Source organism: Daldinia decipiens (genome assembly GCF_022478715.1).
Source record: "Daldinia decipiens strain CBS 113046 unplaced genomic scaffold F4813scaffold_3, whole genome shotgun sequence".
In the NCBI taxonomy this organism is placed as follows: Eukaryota; Fungi; Ascomycota; class Sordariomycetes; order Xylariales; family Hypoxylaceae; genus Daldinia; species Daldinia decipiens.
The window spans coordinates 1,206,649-1,232,559 of NW_026054546.1; the positions used below are offsets into that span (position 1 = coordinate 1,206,649).

The 25,911-nt window shown below is 49.0% G+C and overlaps 7 protein-coding genes across 7 annotated transcripts; 2 read left to right on the forward strand and 5 right to left on the reverse strand.

Annotated features, from left to right (window-relative positions):
- Positions 1 to 896: 896 nt before the first annotated feature.
- On the reverse strand, positions 897 to 2,447 carry F4813DRAFT_176153 (uncharacterized protein). Its single transcript, XM_049239257.1, has 2 exons — positions 1,654 to 2,447; positions 897 to 1,600 (listed from the first exon to the last, which is right to left on the reverse strand). Exons 1-2 carry the CDS (start codon positions 2,158 to 2,160, stop codon positions 1,004 to 1,006), a joined length of 1,104 nt encoding a protein of 367 aa, XP_049103865.1. The 5' UTR covers positions 2,161 to 2,447; the 3' UTR covers positions 897 to 1,003.
- Positions 2,448 to 5,684: 3,237 nt separating this feature from the next.
- Positions 5,685 to 10,178, reverse strand: F4813DRAFT_176167 (P-loop containing nucleoside triphosphate hydrolase protein). Its single transcript, XM_049239258.1, has 3 exons — positions 8,243 to 10,178; positions 7,601 to 8,190; positions 5,685 to 7,537 (listed from the first exon to the last, which is right to left on the reverse strand). The coding sequence occupies exons 1-3, from the start codon at positions 10,014 to 10,016 to the stop codon at positions 5,897 to 5,899; spliced, it is 4,005 nt and encodes a 1,334-aa protein (XP_049103866.1). The 5' UTR covers positions 10,017 to 10,178; the 3' UTR covers positions 5,685 to 5,896.
- Positions 10,179 to 12,324: 2,146 nt separating this feature from the next.
- F4813DRAFT_176278 (uncharacterized protein) lies at positions 12,325 to 13,967 on the forward strand. Its single transcript, XM_049239260.1, has 2 exons — positions 12,325 to 12,357; positions 12,544 to 13,967. The coding sequence occupies exon 2, from the start codon at positions 12,799 to 12,801 to the stop codon at positions 13,714 to 13,716; it is 918 nt and encodes a 305-aa protein (XP_049103867.1). The 5' UTR covers positions 12,325 to 12,357; positions 12,544 to 12,798; the 3' UTR covers positions 13,717 to 13,967.
- On the reverse strand, positions 13,925 to 16,620 carry F4813DRAFT_176233 (E3 ubiquitin-protein ligase BRE1). Its single transcript, XM_049239259.1, has 4 exons — positions 16,150 to 16,620; positions 16,034 to 16,094; positions 14,362 to 15,974; positions 13,925 to 14,306 (listed from the first exon to the last, which is right to left on the reverse strand). Exons 1-4 carry the CDS (start codon positions 16,261 to 16,263, stop codon positions 14,133 to 14,135), a joined length of 1,962 nt encoding a protein of 653 aa, XP_049103868.1. The 5' UTR covers positions 16,264 to 16,620; the 3' UTR covers positions 13,925 to 14,132.
- An 841-nt stretch (positions 16,621 to 17,461) lies between these two features.
- F4813DRAFT_176344 (uncharacterized protein) lies at positions 17,462 to 19,751 on the forward strand. The gene is made up of 2 exons (XM_049239261.1): positions 17,462 to 19,110; positions 19,171 to 19,751. The coding sequence occupies exons 1-2, from the start codon at positions 17,671 to 17,673 to the stop codon at positions 19,636 to 19,638; spliced, it is 1,908 nt and encodes a 635-aa protein (XP_049103869.1). The 5' UTR covers positions 17,462 to 17,670; the 3' UTR covers positions 19,639 to 19,751.
- A 451-nt stretch (positions 19,752 to 20,202) lies between these two features.
- F4813DRAFT_398376 (UV excision repair protein Rad23) lies at positions 20,203 to 22,135 on the reverse strand (the record flags this gene model as incomplete). The annotated part of the gene is made up of 7 exons (XM_049248042.1): positions 20,203 to 20,653; positions 20,709 to 21,197; positions 21,244 to 21,570; positions 21,628 to 21,707; positions 21,798 to 21,870; positions 21,960 to 22,007; positions 22,118 to 22,135. 7 exons carry the CDS (start codon positions 22,133 to 22,135, stop codon positions 20,528 to 20,530), a joined length of 1,161 nt encoding a protein of 386 aa, XP_049103870.1. The 3' UTR covers positions 20,203 to 20,527.
- A 1,101-nt stretch (positions 22,136 to 23,236) lies between these two features.
- F4813DRAFT_385576 (uncharacterized protein) lies at positions 23,237 to 24,610 on the reverse strand (the record flags this gene model as incomplete). Its single annotated transcript, XM_049246274.1, has 1 exon — positions 23,237 to 24,610. One exon carries the CDS (start codon positions 24,608 to 24,610, stop codon positions 23,237 to 23,239), a length of 1,374 nt encoding a protein of 457 aa, XP_049103871.1.
- Positions 24,611 to 25,911: the final 1,301 nt, after the last annotated feature.

Here is a 25,911-nt window from a genome sequence, read left to right on the forward strand (position 1 = left end):
CGTAATATTGTATATCCAGGTGGGCATTGCCGGTATGCCGTCTATCCACATATACTTAGTCTATCCAAGCATTCGCGATCCTTCAAACTCCGCTGCCTACCTAGCCCATCCACCATAGGAACATGTCGCGAATAGATCACGTATCGATCGAATGTTAGTGAGCCAGGCGGATTGATGGAAAATACGAATGAATCCTCCCGACTAATCCGCGAATACCCGTCATCTATCTATGTACCTACACGAGACGTTTAATTCCCAAGTTAATATACCTACATGTAGGTAACTACTGCATACGTCAACTTAGAGGTTAGGCGAGAGAATACTCCGAACTACCACGGTTTGGCAGTTTCTTTCAGTACTTGAACCCAGCCATCTCTTGTACATACATAGGTAATTTGCGATCAAATATACGGTGATGCAGTATACAGTGTTGTATCATAAAGTATATACAGATGTTCGATTGTATTTTTTACTATTCAGCTAGCCAGCCTATCCACATGTCGAGTACCAAATACTTATATATGTAGGCTGCAATTATGTACAAGAATCCTATTTTTGTCGTAGGATGGCGTTGGGTGAGCAATGCTTCGCCCCATGTCTCAGACACACATACAGGTCGACAACAACCGCCACCGTGAGTTTAACACACCTATCTACCTGGATCAACCCTCAATATGTATCCCGTACGTGCTCGTGTGGTGTCCACCGATTGGATCCTCCATATATTATTCCATAATAGTAATAAGAAAGTTGGCGTTAATTATCAATATAAATAGAAATAGAAAATAATTTTATGTTGCGAGAAAAGAAGGCCGAAAATATCGCGTTGGGTATCAAAAAAGCGCCGGTATGTAGTGTTACCGATTCGTAAAAGCAGTCGTCCCAATCCAGTACCCGAAGCCCGTATCCAAAACAAGCATGTTGTATGCCTGACCCCGTTCCAAAGACGCCCAAGAAGTGAATTACTGCCGGGTCGAAGTACCGACCGTAGGCTTATAGAATGCTACCAAAGCAAGCGCGAAACGAATGCGCATAAAAATGATAGCATAAGTAGAGACGGTGCTTGCGCTATAGACGTCGCGGCGCTGCCCGGAAGCGGATCGGGAAGTACTGCGCTGACGAAATTCCCACCGCAGTTTGCGTCTATTTGCTCAGCTGCTTTTACGTACGTGCTCGATATCCATTTCGTTCTGTCGGCCGCCGCTGCTTGATAGATCTTCATCGTTTCGCTTGTGCAAGTATCGCATGCGGGTACAGCTGTTTCGGGGAGGGATGAGTTGAAAGGCAATGTGTATAGATAGACGTTGGAAGCAGTCGTTTGATTTGTAACAGCATTGACAAAGCAATACGTTGAAGTGTCCGCATTGTATAAACACGTCGCGCCGTATATCTCTTCATACGACCTCATTCCCTTGTAGGCCTGGATCACTAGGTCATTTCGCTTGTTGTAATCCTCTCCGCAATTCTCATCGGATTTGAGCTTCTCAGCGAGATCATCGAGATAGGCTGTGCAAGACTGCTTGTCAGCTTTGCATGCTGTTTCGATGACCTGCGTAATTTTGACCACGGATTTCATAGCCTGGAAGAATGAATTGGAGTTCTAAAAATATTGTTAATTATAATCCCACGAGATGAGCGACACTCAAGACTCACCTTCAAAAGTAGCGAAAGAGGATAACAGGCTTGGAATGTCGGGTCCTCTAAAAAGGCACTGATAAAATCGAGGCAAGATCCTTCCCCATCTTCGCCGGAGAAGTTTGCAGCGAGCGCGCCATCGAAGGGCGTGGGAAGAGGGCCTGTCGCGACGGTTGTTTGAGAGGATACGTCTCCAGTGGCTGTAGCTGTCGAGACGTCGACCGTAAAGGTCTCTGGCTGCCGAGGGACGAGTTGGCGATGCTCGTCTTCGGACATGATCTGCCAGCGACCGTTGACGAAAACCGGTATCCGCGTATCAATTAGCAGATTTGTCTCAGTCGATCGTGGGGTGTCCTCCAGTGAAATAGCAGCAGCTAGGGGGATCCAAGAGGAAATGATTAGGATGATCACTGCCATATATATCCATTGTTTGTGGTATGGTGAAACGGCAGCAGGGTAGGGCGGGCCCCCGCGGCGCAGTAAACGCCGTAACCACTGGGACCTGAAGGAGCGGTTTAAATGCATTGTTATGTCCCCGAAGCAGGTAACCGATCAGCGGCTTGTTCGTACATTACTTAGGTAGTGATGCTAGTGATGCTAGAGAGCCTCCGGCCGGTAGTGGCCCGGCGAATACTACGATAGCTAATTGCGGTTCGAAGCTTCAAGTGAAGTTGCGGTAGGAAAATGCCGAAAATTCTGGTCGTTCCCACCGGTTGCCCTTATTATATTCAACAGATCCTTGGCCACCCGAACTTGGTATGATGTTGCGGACGGTGCAAACAAGCGTCTCCGTTGCGGGCACGAGCTGGCCAATATAAAAAAACTGACGGGTAAATGAATGCGTCCCGTAGCGAAGAGTAGAATACCAATGAGATAGTGTGCTTGTATGCAACGAAAATGCCGTAGCAAATGCAAAGCAGCGTGCGGGGGTAAAATGTTGAAGCTGGGAAATCCACCCCGTGATATGTGTTGTTCACTATCAGAGATCAGAGTAGGTATGTATTGGGGATGGATAATGGTTATGGAGACCGGAGACCCAACGACGAAAAGAGCAGGAGGATGTCGTTCATAAGCGTAAGCAGCACGTCTGGGCTTTTTCAATGAAATTATGTTCGAACTATGTATACGAGCGGTCCCAAGCGGTCCCAAGCGGTCCCAAGCGTTCCCATTTTGGGTCTTCAGGCCGGTTGGCCTATCCCGTGTTTCCCAAGATCCAAGAAGACAAAAACGCTAGTCTAGACCGGGCGCCTGTCAAAATGCAGCGGAGAAGATATCGCAATTGGGGCCCGTAGCGTATGTATGTATGTAATAAGACGTAGCCTATACATAGCTCTTGGCCGCCCTTGGTAAAAAGAACCGTACCGACCCCAAATAAGCCATAGTAAGTCCCGCCGTCTTGGTGTCATGGTCTTGCGTGCCGCCTAGCCTGCCTCGACGGCCATAGCCAATATGACCACACAGCCGTGAGTAACATAACACAGGCGACATGTCATTTCTCTAGGTTAGAGAGGTGCTGAAATCTATCGCAAATCTATCGCATCGGCACATCTCAGGAGGTGAAGCTAGGTAGCGATTGGACAAAGACAAGGACAAGGACTTCCTTGCCTGATGAAATGTTTACCTACCCATCCAAGTGGTTGACCAGTAAGATTGTAAGCAGAGGATTGGGGGAGAGCTTGGCTTTGGTTAAGAGTTTTCGAGAAGGGTTAGTACCTATGTACGCAAGCAGTCTAGAACCAAGTGTTTTTTTTTTCTCCGATTCGACTCGATCCTGATTGAGGATGCATGAAGTGTAAGGTTGTTGATGGAGTTAGGAAGTTGGTTAAGGGGATTGGTCGATTGGACGGGGGTTGCATAAGCGAAATTTTACTGTTTACCTAAGTACTGCAAATTCGTCAACTTCGCTCTTAGTTGCTAAACACGGCTGAACGAATCATATGTACATATGTAAAGCTTAGATACCTAGGTACCTAGGTAGGTACCGAACATAAGGTACGCTTGTGTGCATTACGCTTATGTTCATTAGAGAAATCGTACTTAAAATTGTACTTAAAACGTGCTAGTACCGCATAATTCAACACTAATGCCAGGCACAGCCGCAACTCTGCAGCTCCTCGTGTCTAGGTATGTACCTATATATGTACCTGGCAGCCTGGACCGCTACCTATGTAACAACCATTAGGGTTATTTTTCTCTAGCGCGGCGGATACCTGCTCCTGTTCTTGTTAGCCGTCGTACCTACTTGGGTATGTACAGCGCGTCATGTCGTAGACGATAGATGCCAAGTCTACACTAGTCTAGTTCTTATCACTTATACACAGGTACGTCTTATCACTTACACGCAATAATAAGTCGACTGGTTGTCACCATTTTCAATTCTTTAGATGACCACTTCAACTAGACCCAATAAACGTCAAATATATATTCAGACAACAAGGTGCTACAGACCATAGCTTTCCTCTTCAGCTCCGGCTCATCTGCCCGGATCACCACGATCGGTAGTGTAAGGTAGCATCGGGTCGCAATATTGCAAGGCCAGACGCGTACGTACACTATGTACATATATGCCCAGGTAGGTAGGTATGTATGTATTCCTTCCTTGCCTCGACCCAAGACAGCCCGTTCATTGGTGTCGCTTACCCAAGATTTCTCTTCATTTCGTACATATGTATTAGGTAGAACCCAAGATCCCGGGTTCCTTCTTACCAATAAGATTCTAATACTTACCTATGCCTCCCTCGCTCTGGATGATGAACGAGGTCTTATTCACTTGGCCGTCCCTTCGAACCCCTTGAAGAAGCGGACTGCAGCTCGACTGGCTGGGACGATGCAGCACAGAGAGGCCTCGGAGTATATCACGATACGCACATCAGACCCTCAAAAGCGTCAAGGTGAACAATTTTATGTAAGCTTAATATAAGTCATACGCGTGACTGACGCAAGCACGCGGCTTTCCGAGGCACCGCCGTGCACTCACTTCATTTATATGTATCTTCACCGACCTGTATTGCGGCTTATCATTCGCAATATTATACCCAAAGTCAATACAGCCGAGGATATTGACAATTAATGAGAAAAAGGCAAAGCCATAACCTAGTGAAGCATATAAAACATGAAATGACTCCAGCCAGATCGATCGTAGATCTCTCATGCCCCCTTAATAGTACATAGTACATAGTACATAGTATGTGATCGACGGAGATCGTCACTTAAAGTTGAACCGATCTATCTACGATTCTGTTCCATAAATGCTAAGCCAATATTATATTACCTTAGGTACTGCTTAGACTACCGACTTACACGGTATATGAACACACGTCTTGTGGCTTCTCACCCCTCTAACCTCCCATCGACATATCAGGTATGTACACAAGCAAGGCGCATGGCACCACCCAAGCGGCCTCCCCTCCTCGTGGCAGTCGTGAGACAAACTACGCATCTACCCGCTCTAGCCTACTAATCCAAGACACGACACGACACGGCACGCCTACATATTCCGTCCGTGCTCGTCGGGGGTAACCTAGTCGCACGATTCGCAGCAGCTACGAACTCCTACATACATACATAACGACGACATCGGGTCTCAGCCACCCACCCACCCAATACCTCGTCGTCTCGCCTGCTTCCACTGTTTCGGTTTCAGGCCGGGCTTCCTCGCATATCTCCGTACCTCACAAAGGTCAGATGTGGTAGCCTGGACGCCGTAAGTGGAAGCAACAGGCGATATACCTCGTTTATTGCCCTATCTGACACTTTTCGTACATACATCACCACATGAATACTTACTACTAATATGCTGCAACTCAAGTCCCTATTCGGTAAGGTTGGTAATAGCATGCTGTGTAAGATACACTACTTACATACCTATTCTCCATATCAGACCCAGCATCAAGCATTAGGTATCAAATCACATCGGTATACACACACAATCACCAAAAACCAGCTTTCTATACCCAATTAAGTTTTAGTGGTTAATTACGTTTTACAATTAATTAAGTGACAAGAGTTTTTCTTTCCTCCCTTCAGCCTATATGCTATGCTTGCTGCCCATATCATACATACGTCTGGCCATCTACCTCGTATGTACAGGCATATCTAGACCCTAAAACGCCAATACGATGCTATAAATCGCCCCGGCCTCTCTCTCTAACTCGTCTGCCAACTGCGTTGAACAGCAGGGGGAATCTTTATGCATCAAAATGAGAGGGAAAATCATCAAAATATCGCGGCCACGTATGCGCCTAAATCCAACTTAACTCCCCTACCGAGTCTTCTCCAGACTCTGCAGGTTGACCAACTCGGCATACCGGCCGTTCTTCCGCATGAGCTCAGCGTGCGTACCTTCCTCAACAATGCGGCCCTGGTCAAACACGTAGATAACATCAGCCTTCTGGATGGTGCTAAGACGGTGCGCCACGGCAATCGTGGTTCGGCCCTTCGCAGCCTTGTCAAGAGCTGCTTGGACAACATGTTCTGACTCGGAATCCAACGCACTAGTAGCTTCATCTAAGAGGAGAATCTTCGGGTCGCGGATAAGCGCACGCGCGATAGCAATACGCTGCTTTTGTCCACCAGACAATAGGGCGCCCTTGCTACCGACAACTGTGTTGAAGCCGTCCGGTAAGGATAGGATGAACTCGTAGATGTTAGCTTCTCTGCAGGCGAACTCGATGATTTCGTCCGTAACGGTCTCAGAAGAGGAACCAAGGAGAATGTTCTCCTTAATTGTGCCTTGATATAGTGTCGGCTCTTGGGATACGAGAGCGATGAAGGATCGGTACTGATTGACGTTCAGGGTACTTATCTCCTTTCCATCAACAAATACGCCACCGACAAGAGGGTCATAGAATCGTTCCAATAAAGCAATCGTAGTACTCTTTCCGCAACCCGAAGCACCGACCAAGGCAACATATTGGCCGGGACGGATCGTCAAGTTCAGACCACGAAGCACGGGCTGTTCAGGTCGCGTCGGGTAACGGAAGTGGACATCTCGGAATTCGATGTTACCTTCAACGACTTCAACAGGGGTACCGTCCCCGGACCAGGTGTCGATATTCGGCTTTCGATCAAACAGCGTCTTGAGCTCCTCGGCGGCTCCGTGCGCCTTGCCCATATCGGGAGCGAAAGAGAAGATGGTACCCGCAGACTGAGCCCCAAAGATCACTGACATAAAAGAAACAAAAAACTGGAAGAGATCAATCTCGCCCTTAGCGATCAAGGTGCCGCCGTACCAGAAACCAAGAGCAAATATCAGGAAAGTAAGCGACTGAGAAGTGGCATAGAGTAACGAAGACTTCAAGACGGAAATCAAACTAGCCCTCTGCTGAATAGCAAGAGACTTCCTGTATTGAGACATAACATCATCCTCCCTAGTCAGAGATGCGACGGTGCGGATGGCTGAGATGGCTTCGGATGCATATGTAGCACTCTGCTCGTAGGCCGTTCTGGAGCGACGTTGGAAGTGCGCCAGCATGTAAAAGCGGAAGAAGCCGCAACCTAGTAAGAGTGGCACCGTGGCGATACAGACAAGAGACAATTTCCAGTTGAATACGAGAGCAACGATCATTGCTGATATAAGCGTCGTGGTAACCATGAGCAAAGTACCAAGAGTAACACCACTAAGACCAGCCACGTGGGTGGTTTCGGTGGATAGGAACGATGTGAGGGCTCCGGCAGTGTTCTCATCTCGATCAAAGAAGGCAACGTCCTGGCGTAACATAGTTCGAAAAGCCCTATCTCTGACACGATGGATTAAGCGCTCGGAGCATTTGGCAAAAGCAACACCCTGGGATATTTGAGCGATGAGCATGACAAACGCTAGCATGAGAAACATGGCGCTCCAGAAGTCGCTATCCTTCTTGATCTGGTGACTGTTCGCAGGAGTAATAGGCACAGCCAACGTCTACGCCGAGCTAGTTAGCGACAATAAAACGATGAAGGTTTGACTAATATCCGGGAAACTTACGAGGATTTGCTTAGCAAAAAAGAAGGCTTGAGTTGGGTTACCACCTCCACAGATGATAGACCAGAACAAGCCGTAGAGCATTAGTTTCCATTCCTCTTTGTTAAACGACGCAATCAGCTTAATCAGAGTCCATAACGAGTACTGTTTCCTTTCCTCAGGCTTGCGACCTTGAAGAGCCTTGCTGGATGCGGATCCCTGGGTTGTCGATCGGTTCAGTTTATCACGGATGTTGTCATCGGGGTCCTCGACGTAGCCGACATCGCCCGCTTTGGAAGCCTTACGAATGAGACTCTCCTCCTTAGCGTCAATTGCTTCTTGCTCTTCCGCGGTTAGATCATTTACAACAGCGATGTTCTGTGCGTTGACGAGCCTTGCATATGCGCCGTTAAGTTCCAAAAGCTCGTCATGCGTTCCCTGCTCGACAATAGTTCCTTGCGACATGCATACAATGTTGTGGGCATCCCTGATGGTAGAAAGACGGTGAGCAATGGTAATGGTGGTTCGACCGGCCGCCGCAGCCTCTAACGCAGCCTGCACGACGCCTTCTGACTTAGTATCTAACGCGCTTGTCGCCTCATCGAGTAGAAGAACTGGAATTAAAGTTAGATAATATTACGTGTTTCTTAGCGCGCTATGACTTACTCTTAGGGTCCGAAACGACGGCTCTGGCGATAGCAATACGTTGCTTCTGACCGCCGGACAATAAGAACCCACGCTCGCCAACATTTGTTTCGTATCCTTCTGGTAAAGACGTGATGAAATCGTGAGCATTAGCCTTCTTGGCTGCTTCAAAAACCATCTCTCTCTGTTTTTCTTCGCTGTCGTTCTCGTGTGTGGTGCCGATGAGACCATGCCTAATGTTTTGATAAATCGTAGTACCGAATAGGGTAGGTTCCTGGCTGACTAGGGACATCTGTTGGCGTAACCATCGAAGATTCAAGGTGCTAATATCGTGTCCATCTAGCAATACTCTGCCCGCCACAGGATCGTAAAATCGTTCCACAAGTCCAACGATGGTACTCTTTCCGGACCCAGAAGTTCCGACCAATGCTGTCGTCTTACCCGCCGGGATCTCCAGTGTTACATCCTTCATGACGACAACCTCAGGCCTCGAGGGATATATATGCTTGATGTTCTCCAGACGGATCGTACCAACAACATTCTCCAGCTTCTCACCATCCTCGGAAGTGGGGTCCAACGGGGACGCACGGTCAATGGTATTAAAGATCTTCGCTGCAGCCGCAAGTCCGGTGCCGAAAGCTTGGAGATTGGGGGCGACGTTGCCCAGATTAAAAGCACCAATGATAATCGACATCATGATAATAAGGACACTCGAGAGCGGGATAACACCGTCGACAAGGTATGTGCTGCCCATCCAGAAACTCAAACCGTAGTTCAGGTATATAATCCAGAACATACCGGCAACCATGCACGCGACCGAAGCCGACTTTCTGAACCCAAAGTATTCGGCACGGGTGAGGTGGGCGTCATATTGCTTCGATAGGGTGCCCTGTGTACCAAAGGCAATAGCATTGCGAATTGAGCTAATAACCTCCTCAGCGACGCTGCCTCCTGCCGCATACGCCTGGATGGAGTCCTTGGTATACTTGACGACAAAGCGAGATCCAGTTCCCATGACCATAATCAAAGCAAAGAGCGAAGAACATAGAATCAGGGTCAATTTCCAGTAGAAGATGAAGCCAATGACGAAAGCAGACACGAATGTTGCCGCTGCTGTCAACGTCAACCCAATCTTCTCAGAAATACCTTCCTGGATCAGATTGGTGTCGGCGGTAATACGAGTAGTAACCTCGCCAGCACCGAGCTTGTCGAAAAAGCCGATGTTCTGGCGCATGCAGCTCTCTAGGTAGTGCTCGCGAATCTTGGCACTTATGTGTTCTCCGGTATAAATAAAGCCGACGGTTGCGATGTAGATGGTTACGAACTCGCCGATGGCCAAGTACACGAAATACAAGACGAGAGTTACCATCTCGTCCATGAAAGCGTCGTACCCAACAGTGCCGAGAAAGAACCCCTGGAACGAGTTTTGGAGGTTACCGAAGATGACCGTCATTAGTGGCAACGCGGCACCGCCCGCGATAGCGCATACAGCGCTGACGGCCATGATTATAAGATCATTCCGAGAAGAGTACCGATATAGTGTGAGTACGCCGGTTCTTACTTCAGGCGTTATGACTTGCCTCTTGAGAACCTCTGCTTCGTCGGCAGGAAGATGACGAAAAGGATCATCATTGGAATCCTTGGCCACCTTCACTACTTTCGAATCTGCCTTCTCTAATGCCGTTCCGGATCCAGTAGAATTTCGTCCCTTCTCCGAGTCGCGTTGACTGGAGTTGCGACTTGAAGGGCCTTCCGCAGTGGCCATCTGAGGTTTTTCCGAGATGTCGTTGGCCATGGCTGCGCTTTGGGTGAGATTGAAGAACCAGTGATGTTAAGGGTTCTCGCGCGCCGGACAAGATATATTTACGTGGGGAAAAGGGGGCGGTTCTCGACCGATGAACCGGTGTTGCGGTATGCCCAGACCTTCTATTCCTTGTATTTTAAAGTTGCCGTTTGCTTAGTTGGGTTTTTAGTGCATTCTAGTTGAAAAAAAAAAATGCAATGTTCGCTTCTTATCTAGATGATGTTGTATATATTATGGGGATATGGGGGACATGGCGGGGGGTGTATTATAATTTCCCATTCAATGACTCTTGAATGATTCACCGCACGGGATTAATTATGCGAATTCCGGGGCCGAGCCTATCCTTTTTCTACGTACATAAATTTCGAATGGCAAAAAAAGAACAAGGTACGGATAGGTAGTCCGATGGTGCACGCGATGCTAACTTGGGTAGGTGCAGATGATTTTAATCGATGGGAATTATACAGGCCGGGCGCGGAATGTTAGAATTCCGAGCACAACGTTAACGCTAGACTCGCAACCGGCAACTGTTACGCAGTCAAACAGTCAGATAGTACTTATGGTATGTACCAAGTGGGGTACCGCATGGAGCCATGTGCTCCTACCTTCGATAATATTTGATTAGCTTTATCGATCCGTCCCTTTTAAGCTTTCGGTTGATTCATTGTCTTATAAGTTTTTCTCCATACAAACAGCTAAGGTACACTTACATCTATGATGTATGCGAAAATTAGTATAAAATTGGTATACCTATTGGACTAAGGAGCTACTATAAAGGCTAGTGACACGAAGCTTCGCTGCGTAGCCAAAATAGTAGCAGCTAACTAACTATTCGACTTCCTGCTAATATTAATATTTAATCTCACAACGGGATTCGATTATGAAACCACGTTGAAGTTTAAATGGGGCCAACGAAAAATGTCATCTCTGAAATCCCGGTTCGAATATAAAGGCTCCGATCCACCATTACACGAGATTTCATTCTTAGGTATGTTGGGCTTTACATATTAAAGGATAGCCGCTAATTGTACACTAGCTACTAGCGGCGGGGCACCCCTACATCCCAAGTGCTTGCTGAAGATCGACGAACTAGGTATGTAATTGCATACATAGATCTAATTGATACATAGCACACCTATGTATTATATGCGATCTGGAACGACAAATGTTTAAAAAGGCATGCCAATAAGATGTGCGTATTAAGATCTTGCACAAAAAGTTATTATACCTACCTAAAGCAGTTATATTATCGGCTATAGATACCGATTGCATTACCCGCAGAATCATACCGAAGAGTCATACCGTTCGTTGGTAGTGCCTACGATCTCCTGCAACGCTATGATGATATGACTATGTATGTATTACGACTGCTTACTTGTACTACACCCGCATGAGCAAGAATAAGATACACCAATAGCCAACAAGCCCGCTTTTTCCTTTACAAAGCGAGATCGATAACCTATAAGATTATCAGATGGCTAAGATGATTTCTCTTCAGCAAAACAACAGCACGGGGCTCGGACCTCGGATTTCTAGGGAATCCCGGTACATGTACATCCGGATTATGTACGTAGTAGTAATGCTTGACTTCGGCACTTAGTTTAGAGGCATTTTGCGCATGAAACTAGTGGACGGTTGAGTGCGCTCTGGATTCGCTCTGGCGGCCTAGAAGCTTATTTTTATTATTAGAGACCGCTGCTCGGGCCCGCAGCTGGTATATATACACCGAGATAAGAAGGGTCTTTCGCTTTCTTGATCTCGTTAGTATTCTCATCTTACCATACCGATATAAAGACCAACCAACCCGTATATGACCGTATTCCTCTTGGGGATCATCGCCGAGATGCGCCAAATATATAACACAGGGGATAGAAGCTTATGTTGCTGGGACCCATAGCCATGTGTCGTAAGCGAGCCTGGGACGCTCTATGCCATCGGCGTCGGCACACCCAGAGTCCGGATTTCATTAGAGATTTTTATGATTCGAGACTTACCAACGATATTCCTCCATGAGACAAATACATAACGCGACACGTAATTAATACCATGACAAAACCGACTTTATTTATGCATGATTCTGTTGAGGTGAGAAAGCAACCCGAAAACGAGACAAGAGACTGGAACCAATTGACTCTGGGCGGGCGACGGGCCGTTCAATACATTTTAAAATATATGAAAAGGTTATGTAACTCGAATATACCTAAAGTTGCGGCTGAAGATTTAAGTCCTCTAACAGGCTACATCTCAAGCAAGGCAAGTAGCACGAGGCGACATGGAACTACCCAGGTAATTCCCGGTACATATGCTTAGTACTTTAGGCAAATGGATACATGTACGTGTACTTTGTATAATCTTTAGGTAGTTAACATTATTATGCACAAGTACATATAAGATTATGAACGCCTAATATTGCCCCAAGCGCCCCACTTCCGTCATTTCAGCCTTGCACAACGCCGCAAACCAACACCAACATCGAATAGTTAACTAAAACTAAAATGAGTTGATATTGAGCGGCCAGGTGTCCTTTCGAGCTACTCGACGAAAACACGTCTAGGAACAGGAAGACAAAGCCCTTGTGTCTCTAAGAAGAGGGAAAAAGACAGAGATCAAAGATCAATAATCAACCACTTTAGGATTCTTCCAGTTTCGCGGTGAAACATACAGCTTCTATTACTTTATATCGTTGATCGAAATACCCATGGTCTGAGTTCGAACGGGTATAATTCCACCCCATGCAACCTCATTGCCGAATCGTTATCTCCAGCTAGCCGCAATGCATCTCACCCCATCCCTACCCCCATCCCTCCTCCTCCTCCTCTGGACCTCTCTATCCCTCCACCCCCCCGCCGCCGCCGCCGCAGCCAAGCCTCAAAACGCCATCCTCCTCTCAGACGTACAATCCCTAACCCTCCGCGGCGGCGGCGCCCAGACCAAACACAGGCGCGTGTCCGCCGTCCCGCAGCTGCGCTGCGTCTCGCCCCCCGCCATATGCCGTCTCCACGAGATCGACGTGATGCGCTGCGCGAACCAGGGCTCGGGCTACGACGCCCAAGACATCCAATGGTCGTGCACGGCCTCGCTGCCCCCCGAGCTCAAGCTCGGCAGCACCGACGTCCTCTGCGAGGGCTACTCGTCTCCCGACGACCCGTACGTGCTGAAGGGCAGCTGCGGCGTCGAGTACCGCTTACTCCTGACCGACACCGGCGAGGCCAAGTTCCCGGATATCGCCAAGACGGGGGGGGCCGAGAAGAAGACAATGTCGGAGAAGATCGCTGCCGCCCTGTTTGGCGTCGTGTTTGCCCTCGTCTGTATGATTATGATTTATTCCGCCTGCGTGAACGCTCGGAACGCTCCTAATGCGCCGCGGAGACCGAGGGATAACCGCTGGGGAGGCGGCGGCGGCGGCGGATTTGATCCCGGCTTCGGACCCGGCGGAGGTGGTGACGACTGGAATGACCCGCCGCCGCCTTATCCGGGGCCCAAGTATTCATCTACGACAGGGAACCAAGGTTGGCGGCCTGGATTCTGGACTGGGGCTGCAACTGGGGCTGCAGCAGGATATGCGGCTGGCAATCGACGGTCCGGACAGAGTTCTAGTTACGAGTCAAGGGCAGGTCCGTCTAGCTCATCACAGTCGACATCCTCTGCTAGATATGAAGGTACAGGATTTGGTTCAACAAGCCGAAGATAGTAGACGAAGGACACGACTAGTCACGAGATCATTTATCAAATATGGGCTTTCCTCATTATCAAGTAACTTGTTAAGTCTTCTATTTGTTTGCACTCGCTATCCAGTGCTGTAGCTCGTTGCGAAACGTGAGTGGTGAAGCTATTTCACTCGATGAGCCACCAACCCCTTGTGCAGACGCAAACTAAAGCCTCATCTTTCACTGGCAAAACAGGTTGGGTTCGAATCCTCGAAACACCTAATAAACTTCTGCAGAACTGAAACCGAGACTGCTCTCTTCAGCTCTCTCAAGGCAGAACTCACGTCTGCAAATAATAGTAGTATGTACATCAACTCTTACACGTAACAACGCCGTTTCCTCTTAATGATACTTTACAATGCGCCCCCGTTCATGGCCCCGGAGCTTTCATGAATTTCTACTATAGGTGGACGGTCATCGCGTCTGACTTGTCGAAGGCTTTACTACAAGCGGGGCACTTTCGCATTCGGTTAGAGATTCTATCGTCAATGCATCCTCTGCAAAAAATGTGTCCGCAAGTTCGTAAAACTGTGTTCTTGAAATCCTTCTTGCAGATAGAACACGTTGCCATGCTCTGGTGAAATCGTTAGAAACCGGAGATACCCTTGATCGTAGGACATTGTACTCACTCTTAGCATTTCCTCTTCCTCTGAAGAGTTACTCAAGCACTTGACCTTCCACTTGTCACGATCCTTCGATACGGACTCGAGGCGCACCTTCAGCTTCTCTACGTCGGATTCCAAAGTGGCAGCTCGCTCTTTAGCGACTGCAGTGGTTGAATCTTTCGACTTTGCCAAATTCGCTAACTCGGTAGCTTGCTGCTTCAGTGCGTCGAAGCGTCGCGACATCTCGGTGCTCGACGTCTCAAGCTTCCTATTCTCAGCCATGACCGAAGCATTCGTCTGCTTCAGATCGGCAAGTTGTTTATCTAAGTTCGTTACGAGTGTTCGGTTATGGGCCTCCACCTCTTTCAGTTGCGAGATGATTTCCGTACTCTTGCCGTTCTGGGTACGTAGCTTCTGGATCGCTTCGAACTTCAGGTCGCCATCCTTTCGCGCCGTGAAGTACTTTTGATCCGCTTTGCTCTTCTCAGCGATAGCCAAAGCTACCCGCTCTTCCATAGCCGCTTGATCCATAACCTTTTTATGAGCAAGAGCCTGGAACTTTTTAACTGCGTGCGTCATCCCTGGTAACTCGCTTTCAATTGAATTATAGTCCTTTAATAGTTTCTTGTACTTCTCTCGTAGTTCCTCGGGTGAGAGCGCGTCTATTTCCGGCCGTTGTGTCATGTCTACATCCTCGCTGGGTTGTAACCTTTGCAATTCCGACTCGAGGGTGGCGATTCGGTCCTCTTCAGCACTAACCAGCTCCTTCATGTGTTCCAAGGCCGTTTTATCTTGCTCTTTGCTCGCCCTAAGCATCGTAACGTCCGCGTGAAGCTCGTCTCGCGCAGATCTCACCCGTGCGAGGGTGGTGTCTGCTTGCTGAAGCTGATCCTCAAGTTCTGCAATTAGTGCCTGCGCTTCGCTCTCGACCTTTCGGCGGCTAGACTCGCGCTCGGCTTCCAATTTTTCGGCCGCCGCTCTGAGACTCTTGTTGTCTGCTTCCAAACTGTTAACCTTGCGGAGAAGATCTTCCATTTGGCTCTTGAACACCTTGAAGACTTCGGTACGAGAGTAGTCCTCGTCGGTTAAGTTCGTTAGCCGGGTCTGTACAGAAGTAAGCTCTTCTTGGAGGCTCTTATTTTGGGCCAACGCGGATTCTAGCTGCTCCTTTTGCCGTTCTGCAACAGCCTTGGCTTCGCGAAGAGCTAACTGCAATGCCTCGCTGTTCGTATTACTCTCATCGGGAGACAAGCCGTTCTCTTGGTCCACGCCCACGGGCCGAGTAGATACGTGATTTAGTGCCTGTTGCTCAAGCTTCTGTACTTGAGCACTTTTAGCCCGGTCGAGCCTTCTCTCAGCCTTCATATATCGGAGTGTCGCGATATTCAGTTGCTCAGAAAGGCTTTCTTTTTCGGCAGACAGACGATCGAGTTTAACGAGGAACTCTTTCTGCTGGGATAGGAGCGCATTGACCTTCTTCTCTAAGTCTGTGATGTCAGGAGCTACCTTGCCACGAGTCCCATTAAGACGGCCAAGTATCGCCTCAACCATCTTCTTGATAGTTGAAGTCTTCTCGCTTAAGTGTGACTCGAACTCTTCCAGGTCTTTGAATTGGGTATGTGTGGGAAACGGTTGGCCTATATATGGTCTTAGCATCGCGGATTTAGAATATTAAGGTAAAGGAGGGCTTTCTCACTATCAGATCCTTGCTGGAAAGGCACATTTCCTTCAACTAGCAACTCTACCTCCTGGAGTAGCTGTCATCGGGCTTAGTATTTATTATCAAGCTCGCCTTCGATAAATCAGACATACCTGTATCCACCAGTTATCAACTATTCGGATGTGGTCGTCATGGTGTGTTGATCGCTTCTTGACCTCGCCCAGTTGAGTCTCAAGGGTATTCTTCTCGCGCTTATACTCGAGCATTTGTCGGTAGATAGCATCTTTTTGATAGTCCTAGCCAATCCATATCTGTCAGCGACTCCATTTCCCTTATATGTATCATGTTGGGTGGCGCGAGTATACGTGATGACGAGCAACTCGGATCAGGTTGCATAATAAAGAGCGAGAGGATATTAGAGCATGGGGTGGTAGTAGGATTGAATGCTGATGACAGCAGAGCCGCGCATCAGTACTGAAATGGTGAGTAGAATATTCTGATGACGACTTGAAACAAAGGCTACGAAGGTCTCGTGCTAGGGTGAAATCGCCTGATAATAGCGACGATAAGAAGTTGGAAGCCGTGTTTCGGTAGGCGGTATTGTTTCAAGGGGAATAAGTCGCGACTGCGAGACTTACCTCGATCCAGGCTTCATCCTTCGCGTCGGTATCGTCTTTAGATTTACTACCGCCGTTAACGGCCTGTCGTTTACTAGGAGGGGCCATGTCATCAGCGCTGCTCATAGCAGGACGCTTACGGTCCTCCATCTTGATGCGAGTCGATAGAGGCGCAGTTGTAGGCGAAGTGGACAGAGGCATCAGAATGAATAGATTGAATGGGATAGAAAAATCTAGTTGTAGAAGGCGTAAGAAACAAACGAGAGGCGGGAAACGAGAAAGCGAACGGATCGGCGAAAAGGAGGAGTTGCAATAAAATGGATGGCGAAGTAGTCTTGAGAGGGCTCAAAAAATAAATAGTACAAGTGCCTCCCCGGGTTGAAAATTTGTATGCTGACCCAGAGGTAGCTAGAGAAAAGCGTGCCTTTCGCGCCGATAGATGCAAACTGTCGTCAAGGAAATGGGTGGAAAAGTAATGGGAGGAAGAGTGAGCCTGGGCTCCAGGAGTTGTAGAACGAAAAATCGAAGTCGAAATCGAGAAAAGCCACAGGAAGGCCACTAATCTGGATTGGGACAGGCAAGAGCGTGCCTTCCCAGTCAACACGGTCAATAGGTTGCTAGGTTAGGTCTTGATAACAGTCAAACAGGCCTACAGATTCAGAACGCCTACCGGTAAAGCGGTGGCCCGTGTGCATGCGCGTCTCTTCCTTCCAGTTGAACGTACCTACCTACCTACCTACCTACCTACCTAGGTTACCTACCTAGGTCCACTACCTAACCTAATCCACTAAAGAAAAGGTACAGTCAATTCCATATCCAATCCCGGCCTACAGTTATTATCCCACCAACCCCACCCAAGTATTTCTCTTTCTCAATCACTTAATCAAATACAACTTGATTCCTTTTGCATCTGAACAACTTCGACAAGGCACACACCTATCCGAGTCACCAATTAGAATTGCCAATTCTGCCATCAAGGAGGGGTGTTCGAAAATTATCGACAAGGCAATGCGCAAGATAATATATCAGGCATAGTAACCGTAGGCATCAGCAGCCATGAGTTCTATGCTGAAGAAGACCGGAGGCTTGTCCTTCAAGCCAAAGATCGCTCCTCGTCGACCAGGCGGTGCTCCCTCGTCATCGCAAGCACTTCCCGCATCTGCATCTGCTAGCACTACGAGAGCTTCTACTACCGAGGTTCCCTCTCAAACATCAACACCTGCGCCTACCGTTCCTCCCACTCCCTCAGTTGAGTCATCTGGTCAAGCAGAACCACCAAAGGAAAATCCGAAAGAAACTCCCAGAGAGACAACGCACGTTGACTCGGAGCAGCCAACCCCTCCAACTCGACAGGATCCCGCAGTATCTGCTACGTCTAAATCAACTCCGCCCTCGACAGCTTCTTCCGCAGGTGTCGAAGTACCATCAGTGCCAACACCAGCACCTACTGAGAGAGTTACTGCCAGAGAAACGGTACCGACGCCAGCCCCGACCGCAGATGAGCCTCTACAACAGTCGCCTTCGATTTCGATCTCGCCTCCTACCAACCGACTAACACAACCGACGCCAGCACCAGAAATCTCAGCGTCAGGAACTCTGGCGACTACTGGTCTAGACAAACCTACGCCTAACACATCAGCTTCTATTGGCTCGCAACCTGCTGCTACGACACTTACACCAATACCACACCCGTCCGCTTCCGTACAGAGTCGACTCGCACCGCCCACCGCGCCTCCATCTCCTGCCCCCGTTTCCGACACGATTGCCGTCTCCGCCCCGGCTGATGAACCTGTTGCTACTGCCCCGAAGCAGAAAAGGGTGTATCGCAAGCGCAAGACTGCTACAGGTGATGATACTGCCGCAGAAGGCCCCGCGCCAAAGAAGAGACGTCCTCACAAGAACCCCCCCGCCGAGGGCAATGAAGCAACGACAGCAGAAGGAGCGGAAGGGGCACCCCCAGTCAAAAGGACATATAGACGTCGCAGACGTTCATCTACTCCCGAGGACCCCGAAAGTCAAGTAATTAACCACAGTACGATGAAAATGGCAGATTTGACTAAGGATCTGGGAATCGGCAAAAAATTCAAGCATGCAGAGGCTATAGAGGAACGCGCGCGACAAGCACGTGAAAAATTTCGCCAGAAGAGACTAGCTAAGCAGAAACAGCTTATGGGAATTTCTCCCGACGGAGAAGAGGCCTCTCGTGCCAGCACCCCTGCGGAAGGCGAAGAGAATGGAAGAGAGTCAGCAATTGCCCGAGCTAGAAATTTGGGAGCTTCAGTCGATGCAGGCGCACAGTCCGTCGGCTACGAAGTCGTAGACGGTCAGATCATAATTAATCAAGAGTCGCTCGTGGTAGACCGACATGCAGCGCACCGAGACATGTCGTCCCTCGAGACCGTCGAAGAAGACGAATTCTCCCACTTGACTACCTCGGCCTCGTTTCGACGTGAGAGCCGCAGAACAGGCGCGAATCATTGGACTGACGAGGATACCGTAAGCCACTGCCCCTTTTCCTTTATACAAGAAAAAGAAATAGCACTAACACCTTCCCAGGAACGCTTCTACCGCCTCTTAAGCATGTTCGGTACTGACTTCGAGACAATCGCAAGCATGTTCCCGGGCAAAACCAGACGCGCCGTCAAGCTCAAATTCAACCGCGAAGAGACCCAACGCCCGCGCCGCATCAACGCCGCTGTCATGGTCCGCGGCGAGAAGCGCGTCGGCATTGATATAGAGGAATACAAGGCCCACCAGCCCGAGTGGCGCGAGAGCGACGCCATTCTTGCCGAACACGCCGAACTCGTCCGCGAGCACGATGAAGATATTAGACGACTGAGAGACGAGAGACGTGCGGCAGGGTTGATTGATGACGACGATGAGGTTGGGGTGCAGGGACAGGGACAGGGACAGGGACGGCAGCAGAATGGAGAGAAGCAGCAAGATAACGGCCGGGGGGGACAGGGAAACACAGGGGGAGATAACCCATATGCAGTCACAGAGGAGGTGGTGGTTGAGGGTTAAAGGGGTGTGTGTATGGATGAGTAACTGGCCCGAAGTAGCAACACCCGCAAGCTTGTTTTTGATACCCCATTTCCTTAGCTTGCTTGGTTGCTTGCTTACACGAGCCAGTCAGGCTCGCGATCTTGTTGAAATTCAAAGGTCAAGGGTCGAAGGTTGAAGATGATTTACAGAATATTGGCGTAACGGACTACAAAAAAAGGGGGGGGAGGAGCAAGGCGGTCTCCAATGGTGTTGGTAGCATCGACGAAGACATGCTCTACGGCTTTAGCTTGGCTTGTATTTTTCTCTTTCACTTCTTCACTTACATTTACTACAGCCTCTTTGGGGCTAGTTAGATATGTTTATGATCACATAGCAGATTTGAAGGCAGCGATGGCTAGCATGAAGCATCCGTTGCAATTAGTTGCACAATGAGGAATTCATATTACATCTTAATTACGTTGCAAGTGCAATGTATCGTTTCACTTCGTCAAAGGAGAAAACAGGTAGCCATACAGCGCAAACGCAAAGAGGCAGATTCTGGGAAATCAGTATGTAGAATTATGAACTAAGTTACAAGCTTGGTTCATCCAACCATCGTTTTCCTCTTCATCTTCCTCGCGGAACGGAGAACTCGCCGTCCACTAAACTGGGATGTCTCGGCCCGAAAGTGCGTATTTCAGGATTGGGTAGTTCGGGGGGTGGGAAAATTCCTGAGACCCATGGCCGTGTACGTTAATAGAGTCTTTTAGAGTGCCTCCTCCCGACAGAACAAAGCATTATGGAGAGTAAATAATAGCCATTAACAGAGGGGATGGTGTGATGGCGCAGGAGTGAGGCGCCACACCGGATATCGTGAGGGAGCGTAAGAGCGTGAGACGAAGATGACATAGTAAAGCGAGTATGTCGATCAATTCTGAGGAGGTTCATCGTCTTCGGGCTGGTCGAACAAGAAATTTGCGGCCAGCTCCTCGTTCTTATCACAGGCGAAATAAGCCTGAATCGCTGCGTCTCGGTCGAAACCCAATCGGCATAGCTGGGCTTAAATTAGCTTTCCACATGGCATGTACACTCATAGGGTAACTACATACTCTCTCGATGGCATCGCGCTCTTCCTCCGTGACGGAAATGGTCTGGGCGCCAGGAGGCAGAGGTGCATCGTCATCGCCAGCTTCACCCAACAGGTTCAGGAACTGTTCGGGGTTCGAAGAGATCAGTTGCGCAAGCTGAGGGTTTCCGGCACCGAGTTGCTGCAAGATAGGCTCGAGCATCTGGGGTTGCTGTTGGACCACCTGTCTAAGCTGCTGGAACTGAGCGTTGTTGCGCAGCCAGTCCAGGTTGCCTAGAGTCTGGCCACCAGCGGCGGCGGCGGCGGCGGCTGCAGCCGCTGCTTGGGAAGAACCACCAGCTCCTCCACGGCTACCTCCTCGACCCTGTTGCGCAGCTAGGTCAAATAAGTTGACATCACCCCCTTCGCCCTCACCTCGGGCCGGCTGGCTGGCGGCGGCGGCGCCGGTTGCTGCTTGAGCGGGAGCTGCCTCATGCTGGGGCTCTGGTTGACGAGCAGTTTCCGGAATACCCTATATCACGTCAGATGGGAAACCCGTAGTGGGCCATTGCACTTACGTTCAAGAGGTACTCGACGGCGCGATCTGGGTTGTAGAAAGCGGCACGCAAAGCAGCCTCGATCTGAGAGCGCTCGAATCCCATAGCCTCCATATTAGCGATCACGCCAGCTCGGGCCTCGCCCATAGCCATGGAGTTGTCATCGTTACCAGCTGCTGCAGCAGGTGCAGGTGCAGGCGACGGCGTGGCCGGCACCACGGCGGCGGCGGTAGATGAGTGGGTAGGTGCGGCCGGGGCAGCAGGAGTTGCAGCGACGGATCGGGCGGGCGTCTCGGGTGGAGCACTGGATGAAGAGGCTGCGGCAGAGGCTGCGGGGGCGGCCTTGGGCTATTAATTATTAGCAAGACTTTATAGGCCAAATCTAGCACAGATGCGACAACATACCTTGCTCACCATGCAAACAACATAGCCCTTCTCCTCAATCTTGTGGGCCGCGACTGTATCTTCGTCCTTGAGGATCTTGCCTATACCCAGGTTAGCATTCACATAGCATTCAGATGCCTAGGGCATATATCCGGTTATAGCACAGATACAACAAGAAAGCGAGAACGTACCAGAATAAATGAGCTTCAGAGCCTTGGCATCCCATCCTTTCTCTTCGGCAACTCTTTGCTTCAAGGTGGAAATCTTGATCCCAGTTAGAATACGATATGTCGTGGTGAATCACGGAGTTTAGATTGGGGGTAGTAATGGTCGGCGATAACATGACGACATACAAGATCAGTAGGCTCTATGTCAAGCGTGAACTTTTGGTTCGAGAGCTCCTGTAGACAGAGTAAAAAGTATTAGCATCTTCAATTATAAATAATGTTTAGGATAGATGGCAGCTCAGATCAGGCGTGAACACCTTCTGCAATTAATATGCGATGCTTACCTTGAAGGTGACCTTCATGGTGGCGGCGGCGGGCAGCTTCAAAATAGCTGCGACTAGGGATTACGATAACAGCAGTGGGAGGTAAAGAGGGGTAGGAAGGCTGAGCTGGCCGAAGAAAAAATATCCTGGGTGATCCTCTAGTATGGTGCGGAATGTGGCTAAAAACCAGGGGAGTTTCGGAGGGTTTGTGATTTAACCAGAGAAGAAAAAAAAGAAACTGGTTTTTGGTGGAAAGCAACGGGAGTAGAAAGTCTGATTTGAGTCTTGAATTTCAGGTAGCAGTTTATGATGTGTTGCGGCGGGCAGTGGCGGCGGCTAGCGCTGCTGGGCCTCCGGCTGGTCATGCTTACCACATGGTATTGTACATACCTAGGTACACACTGGAATTTTAGGTAATGCTTGCTTACATACATAAACGTAGGTACCTACCATGGATGTGTTACCCGCCAAATATGCGGGGTCCAATTGGTGGGGCTAGCTTAAATACTAGGCCTGATGCTACCTTAGCTGCTTACCTAGGTTAGGTTACCTACCTAGGTAGGTAGGTAGGTACCTAAACAATCCTGAGTCCTCAATCCTCAATCGTCAACCTACATTTTATATGTAGTGCAAAGAATCACGAAGTTTCTTATTGACTCATTTGGTTACAAGTCAAGTCGAGTTATGAATATGCCTCTATCATCAACTCTAGTTTATATTGTCTTAGTTGGTTAAGTCTTCTCCAAGTTCTCAATAAGTTCAATATATCATACATCATTTTATTAATAAGACCATCTAAAGCACATCACACTTAATCTACTCGTATCAGATAGTTTCACACTTGTTAGTTTATTTATTATTTTTACTCATTTCTCACTTCGAGATCTATCTTCCATCTCCTCGCATTCATAAGGAGGGACTAACAAAGCCCTTTCCAAGGTTAAGAAGATAGTTAGTTCAACGCCGCGCTATAAAAAAAAATAAAAAAAAGACAGTGGTATCTTCGAAGTCCCCCAAACCCAATTCCACGTTCCAAGGTCTCTCGAATAAAGAGTCCTGAGTCATATTCATCATCATCAGTAGTAGTCATGGATGCCATCAGTGAGTGCTTGAGGTATCTTCTAATGCCTCACGCTCCCGCTATTTCTTGGCCTGATAATCGGTCAAGCTTGTTGTTGATCCGGCATTCAAAATCCAGTCAGGAATCGGCGGCGTCATTTTCCTCTCTACAGCTAGCTCTTCTACACGAAGGCGATCTGTATTAGGGCTCGGTGTCTTCCGGAAGCTGTCATAACTGCCTTGCCGGCTAAGGGGCCCTGGGCCCGCTATTAGACTGGTACTACGCATTCGAGTGAGGGACTTCTCTGATATAGTCTGTCCTGCATTGGGCGCTGCAACAACCACCGTTCCGGGAGTAACCGCTGGTGGTGCTGGAGAATCGGATCGGAAGAGCGGATGAATATGTAGCTCGCCCGATATGGATTGAGGCGTCATGCTACGCTCGTGTTGTGACGGCCTAGGGAGCGGGCTATAACTCCGGCTCCTACGATTACGGGTCCTATTTGGAGGCTCGAAGTCCAGAGGGTTTCCAGGGCTCGGGCTTCGACTGGTTGTCGGGCTCGCGGGAATGGTTTCCAGAAATCTACCTGACCGGATGGGCGGGCTTGTCTCCACGATTAATTGCCGGTTCTGGGTATCGACCGAGGACGTATCCCAAGAATCAAAGCCATCCTCCGATACGACCACGCTCGCCCGCTCTCGATAACCAGTTGAGTCAATAGAAGCTGGACGGCGCCCAGTTCTTGAACCCGAGGAAAGCAACCTAGTATGAGTTCCGGTCGGACGTACGGCCTGGGAAACAGAGGTGCGGATTGAACTCATAGTCTCAGCCATCGACTTGCCAGCGCTCGAGCCCGGTGGCGTTGGATAATCCGTCGGTGTCCGCTTCCCGATCGTAGTCTGACTCGTAGCAGGCACTGTTCGACTGTAAGGAATCGATTTTACATGCCTCGGCAGCTGTCGAGAGTTATCTTCATTGGTGTGAAGTGATAGCGCCTGTTCCGAGTCAGGCAACCGGTGGACGACAAAATAGACGACGATAAAAACGAGCTGTCCCACGAAAGCAATAATAAGTGCGATTGAAGTTCCCATACGCCAGTTCGTCCATGGCGTTTGTAATATCGTTTCGGGTAATCCCTCCGGTCTTCCCAACGTAACCAACATCACAACCGACGCAGCCGATGCCAATACACTTGCAATAAGTCCCGACGCGAACCAGATCCCATTAGACTTTCTTCTACCAAACCCTATTCCCCGTCCAACACATTTAGCAAAAAGGATAATTAGTAATATCAATATTATTATTTCGAGCGCTGAGGCGACGATTGCAGCGAATTTAGCTGGGGAGGATGATCCCCAAAGCCCTTGAGCTACGATGACTTCAAGAGCCAAGATAGATGCCGTTGCCAGTAGAGCAACGGCACCCAGAGAAGCGCTGGCAAGAGCCCTTGCCATATTGAAGCGAATGTCGTGAATAGAATTAAGCGTAGGTTAACATATAGGAGTTCAAGCCTGTTGTATCGAAATATTTCGATAGTCCAACACCTCTCGGTCGTCTAAGACAAGTCGAATTATGCGCGTAAACGCCCTAAAGGTCGGTGTATCGGTTAGGGGCAGCGAGGCCCACCACCGTCCAAAAGGCCACCAGCGAAGTCAACAAGCTAGGTTAGGCTTGTCCTTAATTCTACTGGCTAAGGTTGAGCCAGAAACGCAAGGTTAAGGCCTCAGTAGATTAAAACTCTCGTCGATGAGGTTGGAACTGAAGACTAGCGGAATACCCCGGATGATGATCCCCCAAGTTGAATACCGATATGACGGTAATGGGACCGGGCCGCTGCGTGCGTAAGAGCAGGATGATCCAAGACAAAAAAAAAATAGCGGTCAGGTCAGTCGATAACCGGCACGTCGTTAGTATATAATAGATGCAGCAGGCCAACCGGGATATACATGAGGCGATGTGTCCCGGAAAAATGCAGAACGTCTTTGATGAGAAAAGAGAGTATCTGTTCGCCGGGCTAGTAAAAGCAAAGCAAAGCAAAGACCCAAGCGAATTTTGGCAAACGAATGACGGGCCTAAAGCCGTTGATATGTAATAGTGTATGTTATGTATAAGCGAGGGAATAAGCGGGAAGAGATAAAGATGACGGGACCAGGTGGAGGCCGGTAATACCGGTGACCTAGTCCAGGATCTGGCGAGGAAAAAGAAGAAAGTAAAATATTAGTTGTAGGTTCCTCAGGTCTCGGTTTAAGGATAGGACAGGATGAGAGGATAGAGGAGTAGAGGGTCGAGAAAATGGGCCGGAGTCGAGAGGGGCTTGTTTGCTATACGACAGACCAGTTAGAATGAAAGCAGAGAGCCGGTTGGACGCGTCCTGAGGGATTGTCGCGTATGTTGGTGTAGGTGGTATTGAATGGATGCGCACAACATTTACATAGATACGACCCTTGTATTCCCGTCCTTTTGGGAACCCTTTTTTTTATTTTATTTTTCCTTCTTGGAGTTGTTGGGCAGGGGTATGCAGGTATGCAGGTATAGCAACCTATCACGAACGTGAGACAGCCGGGAGGCGACCCTGTATCTGTGCCCCTCCTGAAGATGGTTAATGCCACTCAGCAGGTCGGAATCTGCCGTTGGACAGGACAGGACCACGGACAGGCACGGACAGGCTGACAGGATTCGTGTCTGGCTCGCTCCGTTGGGCTGAATTAACCAATATGATTTGCAGCTCCGAACCTCTATGGTATTGTACTGGGAG